The sequence below is a fragment of the Lissotriton helveticus genome, chromosome 6 (assembly GCF_964261635.1).
Source record: "Lissotriton helveticus chromosome 6, aLisHel1.1, whole genome shotgun sequence".
Classification (NCBI taxonomy): domain Eukaryota; kingdom Metazoa; phylum Chordata; class Amphibia; order Caudata; family Salamandridae; genus Lissotriton; species Lissotriton helveticus.
In genome coordinates, this window is record NC_136067.1 from 255,445,515 (window position 1) to 255,459,175 (window position 13,661).

A 13,661-nucleotide genomic window follows, 5' to 3' on the forward strand; every position below is an offset into this window, starting at 1 on the left:
GTGTCTTTTGCTTTCAAAGACCGATTACAGCAGGTCTCAAAGAGACAGCTGTGCTGTCTACCTCGACCTAATGATCTTTTCAAGCACGGTAGCCTTAGGGCAGCCTTTTTGATTAGTTCAGGCTGTCCTTGTAACTAGGTATCTAAGGGAAGTGTTGCTTCTGCTGTGCTGTAGAAATGCTAATGTGAATGTCTTCTGATTACCTCAACAGATTTCTTAGGCCGCACCGAAGTCCCCGTCGCAAAAATCCGTACAGAACAGGAAAGCAAGGGCCCAACGACAAAGCGTCTGCTTCTGCACGAGGTGCCAACGGGGGAAGTCTTTGTGCGGTTCGACCTCCAGCTCTTTGAGCAGAAGACACTCATCTGAAGGAGCCAATGTCGCAGAGGGAATAAGGAACCCTACTAACATTTGTTAAACTGAAATCAGGAATGATTCTCAGCCCTCATTCCCTGGACAGCTTATTGAGCTGAAGTATGCACTGCCTTGTTCGTCTTTGAATTCACCTCTGCCTAACTGCTGCACACTAACTTGCTAGCCGTCTATGCAAATGTGAGCGATCCACGCTGTAGGCAAGATTCCATTGGACAGTGCCTTGTAATGAAGAATCCTGACGTTTATGTAGCTGCACACCGATGCCAAGTTTTCCCTTTGGTCTCCAAAGCTACAGAGTTTTGATTATGGAATTTGGAGCAGAATTTTGTTTGACCTATTAGCACTTTGCTGTGTACACACTGAGGAGTGGCTGAGTCCTGCGGTTCAGGCCACTACATGTGAATGATGAAGTCTAGTATCCACTGGAACCTTTACTATCTCAGGATGTTATTTATAGAAGTCTAATATGCTGATGCCTTAGCACTTGACAAGCGTCTCAGATAATTACTGTAAATTAATCTTTAAAAAATCAGCTCTAGTTCGCCAGATTAACACTGAATATGTTTGAATTCAGGTTTTTTTTAGTTATACTTTCAGTTCAGTCTTCAGTTAGAGCTTATTTTATGCCAAGAGAGCCTGTTTCCGAATTATGTTATGCTCGACAAGAAATGGAACTAACTCTGTTTTTATATTTTGACTTACAAAACGTGGAAGGGTATTTTTGAAATGTGTTTCCAATTGTAAATATGCGTGTAATATATCACTATTGATGCGGATTTTAGTGCATGACATGCATCCTTCAGCTTTGTCATTGTCACCATGTACAGAATGAGTAAAATATAAAGCTTTGTCTTTCTACTGTTTCTACTGATGCTTTATTGGCTTGTATTTGGGGGAGACTCTTTCACAGCTCTAAGTCCGTCTGTGCTCAATATAGATGCATAATAAAACACACACACACGTTTGGTACACCTGCTACATTTTATAACAAGTGATGTGCACTACATTTGAAAAAGGATATGGAAAACATCCACCCTAAGAAAGCTGAAACAAAAACTCTTGTTTATTTAGGTCTGGTGTTGGGGTGGACATGTTCTTCTAGCTTGATATGTGGAGCCTGCTTTCTATTGCTACGCATAACTGAGAACTGGAAGAATGCCTGGTTCTTTGGTGTGGAGGGGAAGTAGATGATGAGTCATTCTCAAAGGGTCCGCTAATTATGCAATTTATATAATAACTGACCACCATCAAATCATATAGTTCTCAAGTTTGACCATTTAATAAACGGGAAGGCTTCAGATTAAAAATGCTGTATCAGGTGCTGGGCAATCTTAAACATTAGAAAGAACCTAGGTATAACACTAATTGGAGGAACATAAAGAAATTTGGACTGTTAGGTATCAACAACAGGGTTGTTTTCCACCGACAGGTTCGCCAAGTGACATCCTTGATTAAAATAGTGTCACTGCGAAACCAACCGTGGAAAACGCCCTGTGTAAATACCTACACATGTACAGTGTTATGTTCTGTATAGTGACTCACGTGAATTCCCATCTAATCTACAAGCCGAGGAAGGGAACAGGTGTCAATGGTGTCCAATACAAAATATGGCCTTTCCCACTGGTTACTTTCCCAGCGTTCCCCTGCTCAATAAATGCTTTGAGAAGATCCATGAAAAATGAACTATTGATGGACAGAATGCAGAACAATGTCATACATTCACCCTGGTACAGAGATCTGGGCCTAAATCCATCGTTTTTTTGCTCACCATGCCTTTCCAGTTTGTTCCCAACCATTTGTAAATCAGTCTTGACCCTGCGTCCAATGGGAACAGTCCAGCCCGAACTGCCAGGCCAGGTCCTCCCTGGACTTGAAACAAGCATCCTAGGACCGATTTCGGGGTTTCACCCCTCTTCAGCCAGGATAACTTGATTCCAGTGGCATGGAGAGCACGGGACTCACGTCTGAGCATACCCATCCCACTCAGGGTGACAAATGCAAAAAGAACTATTGATGGACAGAATGCAGAACAATGTCATACATTCACCCCAGTACAGCGATCTGTGCCCATGAGGCACAGGGTCAAGACTGATTTGCATATGGCCTGGTCTAAACTGGGGTTGCATGGTGAGCAAAAGAATGATGGGTTTAGCCCAGATCTCTTGACTTGGGGTGAATGTTTTGATTTATTCTGCATTCCGTCCATCAATTGTGTGTCTTTTGCTTGAGAAAATCCATGGCTTCTGGCATCCTCACCCTCAAATGCTCCCCGTGTCCCCTGCCTCTTACCGCTTATCTTTCAAAATCTCCAAAAAAGAGTCTTGTTGTCCTATAACACCCTCAGTGAGATAGTCTGAGCTGTTCTCCTCCTATGAAATAAAAATACATTGTGATGGCATGGACTGCGCCAGGAGCTCTGGTCCAAATGCCTCCTGGAGCCACATCCCTGACAAGCTCCGCCTGCTCAACCCTGGATGCCACCACAAATGCTGCTGCAGAGCCACACCTCTGTCCTCGGTGGGCCCCATTACCTGCTTTCATTGCCACTTCACATGGCTCCAAACACCTGCTCCATTTGCCCACACACACATCACACCAAATTAGAACTCAGGAGCCGATCACATGCATGCTCCTCCGAACAAGCCCACTTGGCAAGCACTCCACCGACATTTGGGACCTCATTGACTCCAACGCGCCAGATCTCCTTTTCCTCACTGAAACCAGACTCAATCCTACATCGGCGCTGGACATTGCCTCAGCCATCCCTTTTGGATTCCAAATCCTGCGCTAGAACCCACCCCATAAACCAAAAGGAGGACATGCCATCATCCACAAAGACACCATCAACTGTACCTCTTACACTGACCCAGATGCCATTTCTATGGAACACATGCACTTCAAGCTTCTGACAGATAGTAAAACCACTGTCAAATGCACCCTCGCATACCGGCCCCCAGAACCTCACACCCACTTAGGCAAACTGCTCACCAACCTCTTGCCATGGGCAACAAAGATTTCATACTCCTAGGCGATCTCAACTTTCATCTCGATGACTCACGGCTTGCTCGAAAGTCTACAGAATATCGGCCTCTCCCAGCTGATACTACGCCCTACCCAAATCGTCTGACACATTCCGGACCCGATCATCTCTTCCAGCAACAAGGTTAAAGTCACCCACATCATTCCACTCACATGGACGGTCACTCCATCCTCCACTTCCACATAACATGACTACCAACCACACATACGGAGCAACACCCCACGCCACTGCTAAAAGAAAGTTACAGAAACTGAATGGCTCAACGCTTTCCTGCTACACCACCCAGACCCCACCAACGACCTCATCAACGACACAAACAATTTCAACAACTGGATCACCACCTGCGCCAATACCCTGACGCCCCTGAAAAACACCAAACCCAAAAGATCCTACAAATAATCTAGTTGGTACAGCGTTGACTTCAGAGAGTTGAAGAGAGTTTGCAAACAACTTGAAAGGAAATGTTGAACCACCAAAAGACACATCTACAAGGCCACATTTAGACACTATCACCATCAAGTAAAAGAGACCAAGAAAAATGACTGACCCTGAGAATTGAATCTAGCTCCAACAACTGCAAGGAACATTTCACCATCATCAAGGATTTCATCAACCAAACCTACACCCCGACACAAGAACTCTGCAACAACTTCTTCGACTTATTCCATGAAAAAATTACCAATATCTACAGCAACTTCTATCCCAGCCACCCCCATTGTCCTTCCCAGCATGTTAACCTCATCAAGCAAAGACCACCAGCTGACAGCCTAGAACCCTCTATCCATTGAGGACCCTGCAGCAATAAAGAAGACAGTCCACACTGGTGCCCACAGACGCCTCCTCCCACCATATCTGCAACCTGGGAAGAGCCACGATCAGTGTTGTACTCACCTCCATCATCACCACCTCCCTCAAGACAGCCACCCTCCCATATAGCTGGATACACTACAAAGTTACTGCCCTCCTCAAAAAAACCTTCAGCCCACATTGACTGTTTCAGCAACTACCGACCTATTTTGCTGCTCCCCTTTCAAGTCAAAGTTATCAAGAAAACAATCAACAGAACTCTCTGACCACCTAGAATGCCACTAACTCCTGGACAACACAACTCACAATCAGGATTCCAAAACAACCACAGCACCGAAACAGCCCTCATCCCACCAAACGTCATATACGCCATTCCCGACCTTGTACCGACTGATGCCCTCATCCACCTCAACCTCTCTGCCACTTTCAACACCGTCTCCCACCACACACCTATTGCAAGACTACACACAGCAGGAATACAAGGACCAGCATTTAATGGGTAGCTTCCTTCCTCTCTGGAAGAACACAACAAGTCAGGCTCATGACCTTCACATCAGAACCCATGGTCCTCATCTGCGGAGTCCCACAGGGATCGTCACTTAGCCCAACACATTTCAACATGTACATGAGTTCTCTAGCTAACATCATCAGATCCCATGGGATCACCATCATCTATGTCAGTGATACTCCAAGTATGGCCCGGGGGGCACATGTGGCCCTCCTGACCTTTAGATGCCGACCTCTGGTCAACAGCAGCACTGGGTTACTATTTACTCAAATCAGCGCTAACATTAAAAAGGTTTTAAATAAAAGGGCAAGCATTTGTTTTCAGGTTAATTGAAAGTAAAGGAAGGAAGTAACTTGGGTTTCCTGCATCACTTAACTTTAGGAACACTTTCATTTTTAAAGATCTCTTGCAACAAACATATAAAAAATGATAAGGTCTCCTCAAAAAAGTGTGCTTCATTAACATGCAGAACTGTTTCACCTTAATACATCAGATTATATCGGTGTATTAAGACGTTTTTGTTTTTTAAAGTGATATTTTTCAAACATGAATTTAAGAAACATTCATGCTTCCTTCCACCAACACTGACAACAATCGCAACAGTGAAGTAAGAAGCAAGTCACTTGGTATGTGCACTCTTTGGGTGGCCTGGGTTGCTATTATACGCGGACAACATTATAGTTTGTTAAATCATACACAGGAGAAGGTTTCATACAGCTCACTTCCTGAAGTCACATATTTCAAGGTCCTCATATGTGAAAACGAAGAAAAATGCGAGAAAGTGAAATAAAACAATTGCCTTGAATAACACAATGTGGTCAAGTGGGGAAGCTGGGATTAAACCCAGATTTTCTGGGTTCACATTGTGAAATTCAGCCACTAGATGTATATGCTTTACTTCCCCTACACCCACCTTACAGTCCTCATCGCCCCTAGCCCCTCTCCAGACCGGCAACAATGCAGCCTTTGGTCACATCCTAGACCAAACCTTTTGGCACTTGGGAAAATGTTTGCGAGTACCCAGGTTCTACACTGATGACAGCGAGCTCATGTTTTCCCTCTCAGATGACACCATCACCACCAAGACAAGCTTCAAACAATGCATGACCAGCATGGGTCATCTTGAAGAAAGAGAACTGCCTCAAGCTCAACACTGACAAAACTGAAGTACTGATCTTCGGGAATAGGAACTCACCTTGGGACCCACACCCCCACCAACTGACCTCTCCATCAACTTAAGCCTCATCCTGAACCAACCTCACCATGAAGCCTAGATCTTGTAGAGACTTCTAGCTGCAGATTACTTACCTTTATAATTCCCTAGGCATCAGACTGGATCTGGAAGATTTTTCGCGAGAAGTAACCCTGCGTGCCTGTAGGTGGCATTGGTTGACCCTCGTAGCGTCATCCGCACTGGAAGTGATGTCTGCAGTACCTATATAGGCACCACCTCGGTGCGCTGATGTTAGTTCTATTCTTTCTGCGCCAGCCAGCACTGATCCGAGAGAAGAGCTACCCCTTTGTCAGTTTTTGACAGTATTTTTTGCAACATTTTGGCTACCTCCTGTGTTTGTAGTGTATGGAGCACGACCACAAAGGCTTTGAGCCAGCCCTGAAACTGCTAGCGGACCGGCATGCAACTCCACGGAAGTCACGATTCCGCTTTAGAGGAAAGTCTCGGGACCGTACCAGGAGTCCAATGTCCTCTTTGTCCCACCCAAAATCATTGGGGAACTTGGGTAGGAGGCACAAAAAAGAAAGGAAGACTTCTCCTCGTTCGTTGACATATGCGAGGAAGGAACATCGGTGTTCGATACCTGGTTCCTCCGAATCTGCTCCTGGGCCAACTCCGTGCCTCTTCAGTTTTCCGGAAATCTGAGTGATCCTTCCTCAAATTAAAGAGTTCTATGGGAGCCTGCCTCTGAGCCAGCCCTGTGGGGTTGGAGGGGGCCCTATCTGGGTCTGCGCCGGGGACTTCGACCCGGCTCCGATGGGCCCCCATGGATCTGGACCGGTTGTGCCACTCCGACAATCCCCAGAGCCAACCCGAGGCCGATGCGCCGGGTGCCCCCATCGTCCACCCCATTCTGATTCCTGAATCGAACATGGAGCTGGAGCCGCGTTAACCGATGCAGATTCCAGCGCAGGCAGGACCCTAGGTCCTAGGTCAGAGCATCAGCACTATTCTGAGTTAGACCTCGGGGAGGAATGAGAGAGATCGATGGACCCTTTAGAATACCAATATGAGCAGGATGTGGACTGGTGTAGGAACTGGGTCATCCCAGCAGATTGGATAAGTCTCCAGATACCGACATGCTTTTTCCCCTACCTTGACTAGGGAGGAGCAAGCTACATACGCAATAGTGGTGCAGAGGGCAGCTGAGGTACTCGACCATCAGTTTCCCTCAATGACTGTGAAGACCAACATCTTGACTGAGGTACTGCAACCTGGAGTATTCTCCTCTGAACCCTACTACCATTCAACCAAGGCCTTACCAACGTCCTTCTGGGGCCCTGGTCCAAACCCAGCACAGGGGCTTCTGTGAATAGGACAATTGACCTCCACCACTGCCTTGCTCCAGGGGACCCAAATTTCCTCACCCAACACCATACCTGGAGAACTTGGTGGTCCAAGGCTCCACTTCCCACGGCGTGTTCCCTGCTGCTCCCCCGGACAGGTAAATCAAGAGGCTGGACAGCTTGGGAAATAAAATAAATTTCTTCTGCCTGCCTTGCATTGTGGTCAGTGAACACAGTATGCTTAATGGGTAGCTACTCCAACATGCTGTGGGAACTGGTTGTGCAAGTGCTGCCACAGGTCCCGGAGGAGGCCCTGACCGTTCTCTCCCAAGCAGTTACAGACCGGAGAGACGCAGTGAAGTTCACTATACTCTGTGGCTTGGAAACGACCGACTCGCTGGGTAGAGCAGTTTCTTCAGTGGTGGCCCTGAAATGCCACACTTGGCTGGGAACATCTGGCTGTTTGGGGAATATTCAGGATTCCCTCATGGACATGCCCTTCGATGGCACCCGTCTCTTCAGAGACAAGGCATACTTGGCGCAGGAGCGCTTTAAGGACTCGCAGGCTACGTTTAATTTCTTGAGCCTCTCAGCTGTCCCATACAGTGCATAATTTGTGCAGGGGCGGCTCCTCCGCTAAGAGGAACGTCACCCCACTGCTCAGCGAGCAGTTGAAAAAGGAAAAATAAAACGATAATAACTTAACATTATTATCATTTTATTTTTCCATTCCTCGTTCCTGACTTGGCTGGTTATGGGCGGGGCAGGCTGCTCTGCTCTCAGAGCAGGGGGAGGAGAGGTGAGCACACTTTGTAAATGTGCGCATGAATGTTTGGCTGGCCATCTCGGGCCGTCCAAACATTCATGAGCACTTTGCATGTTCTCCACCCAGGCTATATTGCAGCCTGGGTGGAGAACATGCTCATGCTCCCGTCCATCACCACCCCCTTTTGTACCGCTTTGACCGCCATAAGTGTAGCAGGGTATGCTCAGACGTGAGTCCCTTGGTCACTTTGCCACTGGATTCAAGCAAGCCGGGCTGAAGACGGCTGGAATGCCAGAAACCGGTCCTCGGAAGCTTGTTTCCGGTCCAGGGAAGGCATGGATTGGCAGTTCGGGCTGGACTGTTCCCATGAGGCACAGGGTCAGACTGATTTGCATATAGCCATTTCTGAACTGGGGTGGCAGAGTGGGCTAAAGAACGATGATGGATCAAACCCAGATCTTTTGACTGGGTGTGAGTGTTTGATTGGTTCAGATGCTCCGTCCATCACCACCCCCTTTTGTACTGCTTTGGCCACCATAAGTGTAGCAGGGTATGCTCAGACGTGAGTCCCTTGCTCACTTTGCCACTGGATTCAAGCAAGCCGGGCTGAAGACGGCTGGAATGCCAGAAACCGGTCCTCGGAAGCTTGTTTCCGGTCCAGGGAAGGCATGGCTTGGCAGTTCGGGCTGGACTGTTCCCATGAGGCACAGGGTCAGACTCATTTGCATATAGCCATGTCTGAACTGGGGTGGCAGAGTGGACTAAAGAACGGTGATGAATCAAACCAGATCTTTTGACTGGGTGTGAGTGTTTGATTGGTTCAGATGCTCCGTACATCACCACCCCCTTTTGTACCGCTTTGGCCGCCATAAGTGTAGCAGGGTATGCTCAGACATGAGTCCCTTGCTCACTTTGCCACTGGATTCAAGCAAGCCGGGCTGAAGACGGCTGGAATGCCAGAAACCGGTCCTCGGAAGCTTGTTTCCTGTCCAGGGAAGGCATGGCTTGGCAGTTCGGGCTGGACTGTTCCCATGAGGCACAGGGTCAGACTGATTTGCATATACCCATGTCTGAACTGGGGTGGCAGAGTGGGCTAAAGAACGGTGATGGATCAAACCCAGATCTTGGTGTGAGTGTTTGATTGGTTCAGATGCTCCGTCCATCACCACCCCCTTTTGTACCACATGCTCCCATTTCCTGTCTGTGTGCCGAACCAAGTTCAGAAATAGTTCAAGTTCAGAAATTTATATAGCGCACTACTCACCCAGAGGGTCTCAAGGCGCTTGGGGGAGGGGGGTGCATTTACTTATCGAATATCCAAGTTTTAAGTTGTTTTCTGAAGGAGAGGTGGTTCTGAGTAAGGCGAAGGTGGATGGGGAGAGAATTCCAGGTATTGGCCGCTAGGTAGGAGAAGGATCTGCCCCCCATGGTGGATCTATGGATGCGTGGGATTGCGGCGAGGGCTTGATTGGATGATCGTAGTTGGCGGGTGGGGGTGTAGAAGGTTAGTCGTGTGTTGAGGCATGCGGGTCCAAGGTCGTAGAGGGCTTTGTGTGCGTGCGTGAGGAGACAAAACATAATTCTCTTGTTGACGGGGAGCCAGTGGAGGTCTTTCAGGTGACCGGAAATGTGAGCTTGACGAGGAATGTCCAGTATGAGTCTGGCTGAGGCATTTTGGATGCGTTGGAGTTTTTTCTGTAGTTTGGCTGTGGTTCCGGCGTAAAGGGTGTTTCCGTAATCCAGACGGCTGGTGACCAGGGCGTGGGTGACCGTCTTTCTTGTTTCGGTGGGGATCCAACGGAAGACTTTTTTGAGCATGCGTAGGATGTTGAAGCAGGATGATGAGACGGCGTTGACTTGTCTGGACATCTAGAGAGAGGAGTCTAGGATGAAGCCCAGGTTGCGTGTGTGATCCGTAGGTATGGGTGCGGTTCCCAGGGCAGGTGGCCACCAAGAGTTGTCCCAGGCATGGGGGGATGAACCTAAGAAGAGGACTTCCGTTTTGTCCGAGTTTAGTTTTAAACAGCTGTTCTTCATCCACTCGGCTACTTCTTTCATTCCTTTGTGTAGGTTGGTTTTGGCGGTGTTTGGGTCTTTGGTGAGAGAGAGGATCAGCTGGGTGTCGTCTGCGTAGGAGATGATGTTGAGGTTGTGTTGGGGCGCGATGGATGCGAGGGGGCTCATGTATACGTTGAAGAGGGTGGGGCTGAGTGATGATCCTTGTGGTATGCCGCAGATGACATCGGTGGCCTCTGATCTGAAAGGGGGAGGCGGACTCTCTGGGTTCTTCCGGCGAGAAACGAGATGATCCAGTCCAATGCTTTTCCTTGTATTCCGATATTGTTGAGACGTTGTATGAGGGTGCTGTGACAGACTGTGTCGAAGGCTGCGGAGAGGTCAAGTAGGATGTGGGCAACCGTTTCTCCGTTGTCCAGTAGTGTTCGAATGTCGTCTGTTGCTGCGATGAGGGCGGTTTCGGTGCTGTGTTTGGCTCGGAAGCCGGACTGTGAAGGGTCGAGGGATTTGTTGGATTCGAGGAAGGCGGCGAGCTGACTGTTGACGGCTTTCTCAATGACTTTGGCAGGGAATGGGAGGAGCGAGATGGGGCGGTAGTTCTTAAGTTCAGTGGGATCTGCTGTGGGTTTCTTCAGAAGGGCGCTGAGTTCGGCATGTTTCCAGCTTTCCGGGAAGGTAGCGAAGTTGAGGGAGCAGTTGATGACATCGCGGAGATGGGGTGCGATGATAGAGTCTGCTTTGTTGAAAATGTGGTGGGGACAAGGGTCGGTTGGCGATCCTGAGTGGATGGAGTTCATCAGGCGGATGGTGTCTTTGGTGGTGATTGGGTTCCAGGCGTGGAGGTTGTTAGAGTGCGGTTTAGGTTCGGGGTGGGTGAAGTGGGCTGGTCTTCGGATTTGTTTTTGAAGCTGTTATGTATGTCGGCGATTTTGTTGTGGAAGAATGAGGATAGAGAGTCGCAGAGGTCTTGGGAGGGGGTGATGTCGTTGGTGCCGGCGGTGGGGTTGGTAAATGCTTTGACGATGTTGAATAGTTCCTTGCTGTTTTGGGCGTTGTTGTCAAGTCGATCCTTGAATGTTGATTTCTTGGTGGATCGGATGAGTTGGTGGTGTTTGCGGGTGGCGTTCTTAAAGGAGGCCAGGTTGTCAGTGGTAGGGTTTTTTCTCCAGGCTTTCTCGAGGGTACGACAGAGCTTCTTGGATTTCTTAAGGTCGTCGTTGAACCAAGGGGCTTTTTTGCTACCTTGCTTGATTTGATGGTATTTCAAGGGTACTAGTTCGTCTGCGCTGTGGGTGATCCATTGTGTGATGTTGGTGGCTGCTTGGTTTGGGTCCGATGATTTGGCAGGGGGGTTTTGGTGAAGCGATGTGAGGAGCTGGTCGGTGGTAATTTTGTTCCAGTTTCTTCGGGGAATAGGTTGTGGGGGGTTGTGGGTCGAGGTCTTTTTGTAGTTGAAGTGAACGCAGCTGTGGTCCGTCCAATGGAGAGTTGTGGTGTGATCGAAGGAGATGTGCATGCTGGAGGTGAAGATTGGGTCGAGCGTGTGTCCGGCAAGGTGGGTGGGGGTGTCAACAAGTTGTTTGAGTCCGAGATTGGCTAGGTTGTCTAGAAGGTTGGTGGTATTGCTGTCGTTTTTCTTTTCCATGTGGAAGTTCAGGTCTCCCAGTAGGATGTAGTTCTCGGAGGGGAGGGCATGTGGGCTGATAAAGTCAGTGATGTCTTCGCTGAATTGTGTACGGGGTCCTGGTGGTCTGTAGATGAGGGTGCCTCTGAGTGTGGTCTTGGGGTCGTGTGGATCTGGAAGTGAAGATGTTCGGTGGTAGTGAGGTTATCGTCGGAGCTGGTCGTGATGCGGATGGTGTTTTTATTGACGATGGCGATGCCTCCTCCTGTTTGGTTGGTGCGGTCCTTCCGGATGATCTTGTAGCCGTCCGGGATGGCTATGGCGATGTCGGGAGCTGAAGAGGCGTTCATCCAGGTTTCTGTAAGGAAGGCGACGTCCGGAGATGTGGTGTCGAGTAGGTTCCAGAGTTCAATGGAGTGTTTGTGGATCAAGCGGGTGTTGAGGAGGATGCACTTCAGGTGGTGGTTGTCGGGGCACTGTTTGGAGTTTGTGGATTTGGTGTGGGTCCTGATGCAATCGAATTTGCAGGAGTGGCAGGTGAAGGGTCCATGGGTGTGTCCCGGGGCAGCCAGGTAGCATTGTGGTGAGCGGCCGGGGTTTAGAGCTGAGAGGGTTGCGGCGTCGTGTGTAATGCGGGCGGAGTGGATTTTGCGGGGGCCAGGGTGTCTGGCGCTGGGCGCGGTCCAGGCGCGGACGGGCGTAGACGGGCTTACCTTTGGCGCACCTTCGGCGCGTATGGGGCGCGTGCGCTGCGCGTGGACGCTGCGCGTAGATGCATCTGTCATATGTGGATGGCGGAGGGGGCGGGGGCGGGGGCGAGGGAGGAGCAGCTGGGAGGCGGGAGCGGGGTGGAGAGCCAGGCTGGGAAGGCACAAACAACAAAAATGGCAGCAAGCCAAAAGTCGCACAGGACGAGACCCAAAAACTCCTTAATAAAAGGGAAGCGTCACCGGCACAATCAGGCACATGACAAGGCTAAGAACCATGGTGCTTAGACCAATCACATCAGAAAGAGAAAATTATTTATAGATTCCTTACCTTAGAATTACCCCCGGGAGTCAGACTGGATCCGTAGAATTTTTTTCTTAGCAGTAGCCCTGCGCGTTGTTAGGTGGCGTTGGTCGACTCCACGTCTGTCATCGGCGTCCTGGTCACCAGGATGACGTCACAGTATCTACTTAGACGCCGCCCCTGCGCGATGACATCAGTTCTTTCTGTTTACACGCCAGTCAGCGCAGATCCGGAGAGAAGCTTGTCACTTTTTGACAAAACTTTTTCAACTTTCATTGACCTCTTTTCGAGTCTTATATCAATCCCTAGTGCGTGAGGGATATCCCATCGTCCGGGCTCCTGTCACAAGTTGATGTCCATTACCGATCTGCATCTCGTGTGCCTCTGGTGTCTGGAGCGCGACCACGCCCCGAAGTCGTGCTCCAACTGCCGGGCCATGGCCCCAAACTCTTTGCAGGAGAGGTCCCGAGAGCTTTTGTAGGCTCGTCAGTCTGCTCTGCGCTGTTTGAAGTCCCGGTCGAGAGGAAGGCCGTGGGACCGGTCGCGGAGCCACCACCACTTGTCATCGAAGCCTTTGCGCTCTTCAGGTAAGTCGAAGCACAAGAAGAAGGTGAAGAACCATCATTGCTCTTCGCCTTCTTCCCATCCATCGGCCGACATGACGGGATACGGAGGGTCGTCGCTCTCCGGCTCCACCTGCGGAGCCTGCAGGGTCGACTCCACGCTTCCCTCCCTTTCCGGAAGCCGGAGCGACCCCTGCCCAGCTTTGTCAGTTTTATGAAGCGATGCATGCCATCTTTGGACAGCCCGACTCCGCTGGCGCGCCTTCGGGCCCTGCAGATTCAGGTGGGGGGCCTAGCCCTTCGTCACCGGTAGCTCCGGCCCAACACCACAGGTCCCCCATGGAACCTGGCCTGGATCCGGATCGACGCCGGTCGACACCGGAGCCAGACTGACGTTGATCGACACCGGAGCCAGATGGTACTTTTGTGCC

General features: G+C 49.7%; 1 protein-coding gene across 6 annotated transcripts in view; it reads left to right on the forward strand.

The window, feature by feature from the left end:
- Positions 1–1,233, forward strand: part of ITSN2 (intersectin 2) — a 1,402,222-nt gene extending 1,400,989 nt beyond the window's left edge. For all 6 annotated transcript variants that reach the window (XM_078647702.1, XM_078647699.1, XM_078647703.1 and 3 more), the window contains one exon: positions 212–1,233. In XM_078647702.1, coding sequence (XP_078503828.1) covers positions 212–369 — 158 coding nt within the window. In that variant the 3' untranslated portion in view covers positions 370–1,233. The remainder of the gene's footprint in view (positions 1–211) is intronic.
- The last annotated feature ends 12,428 nt before the right edge of the window (positions 1,234–13,661 follow it).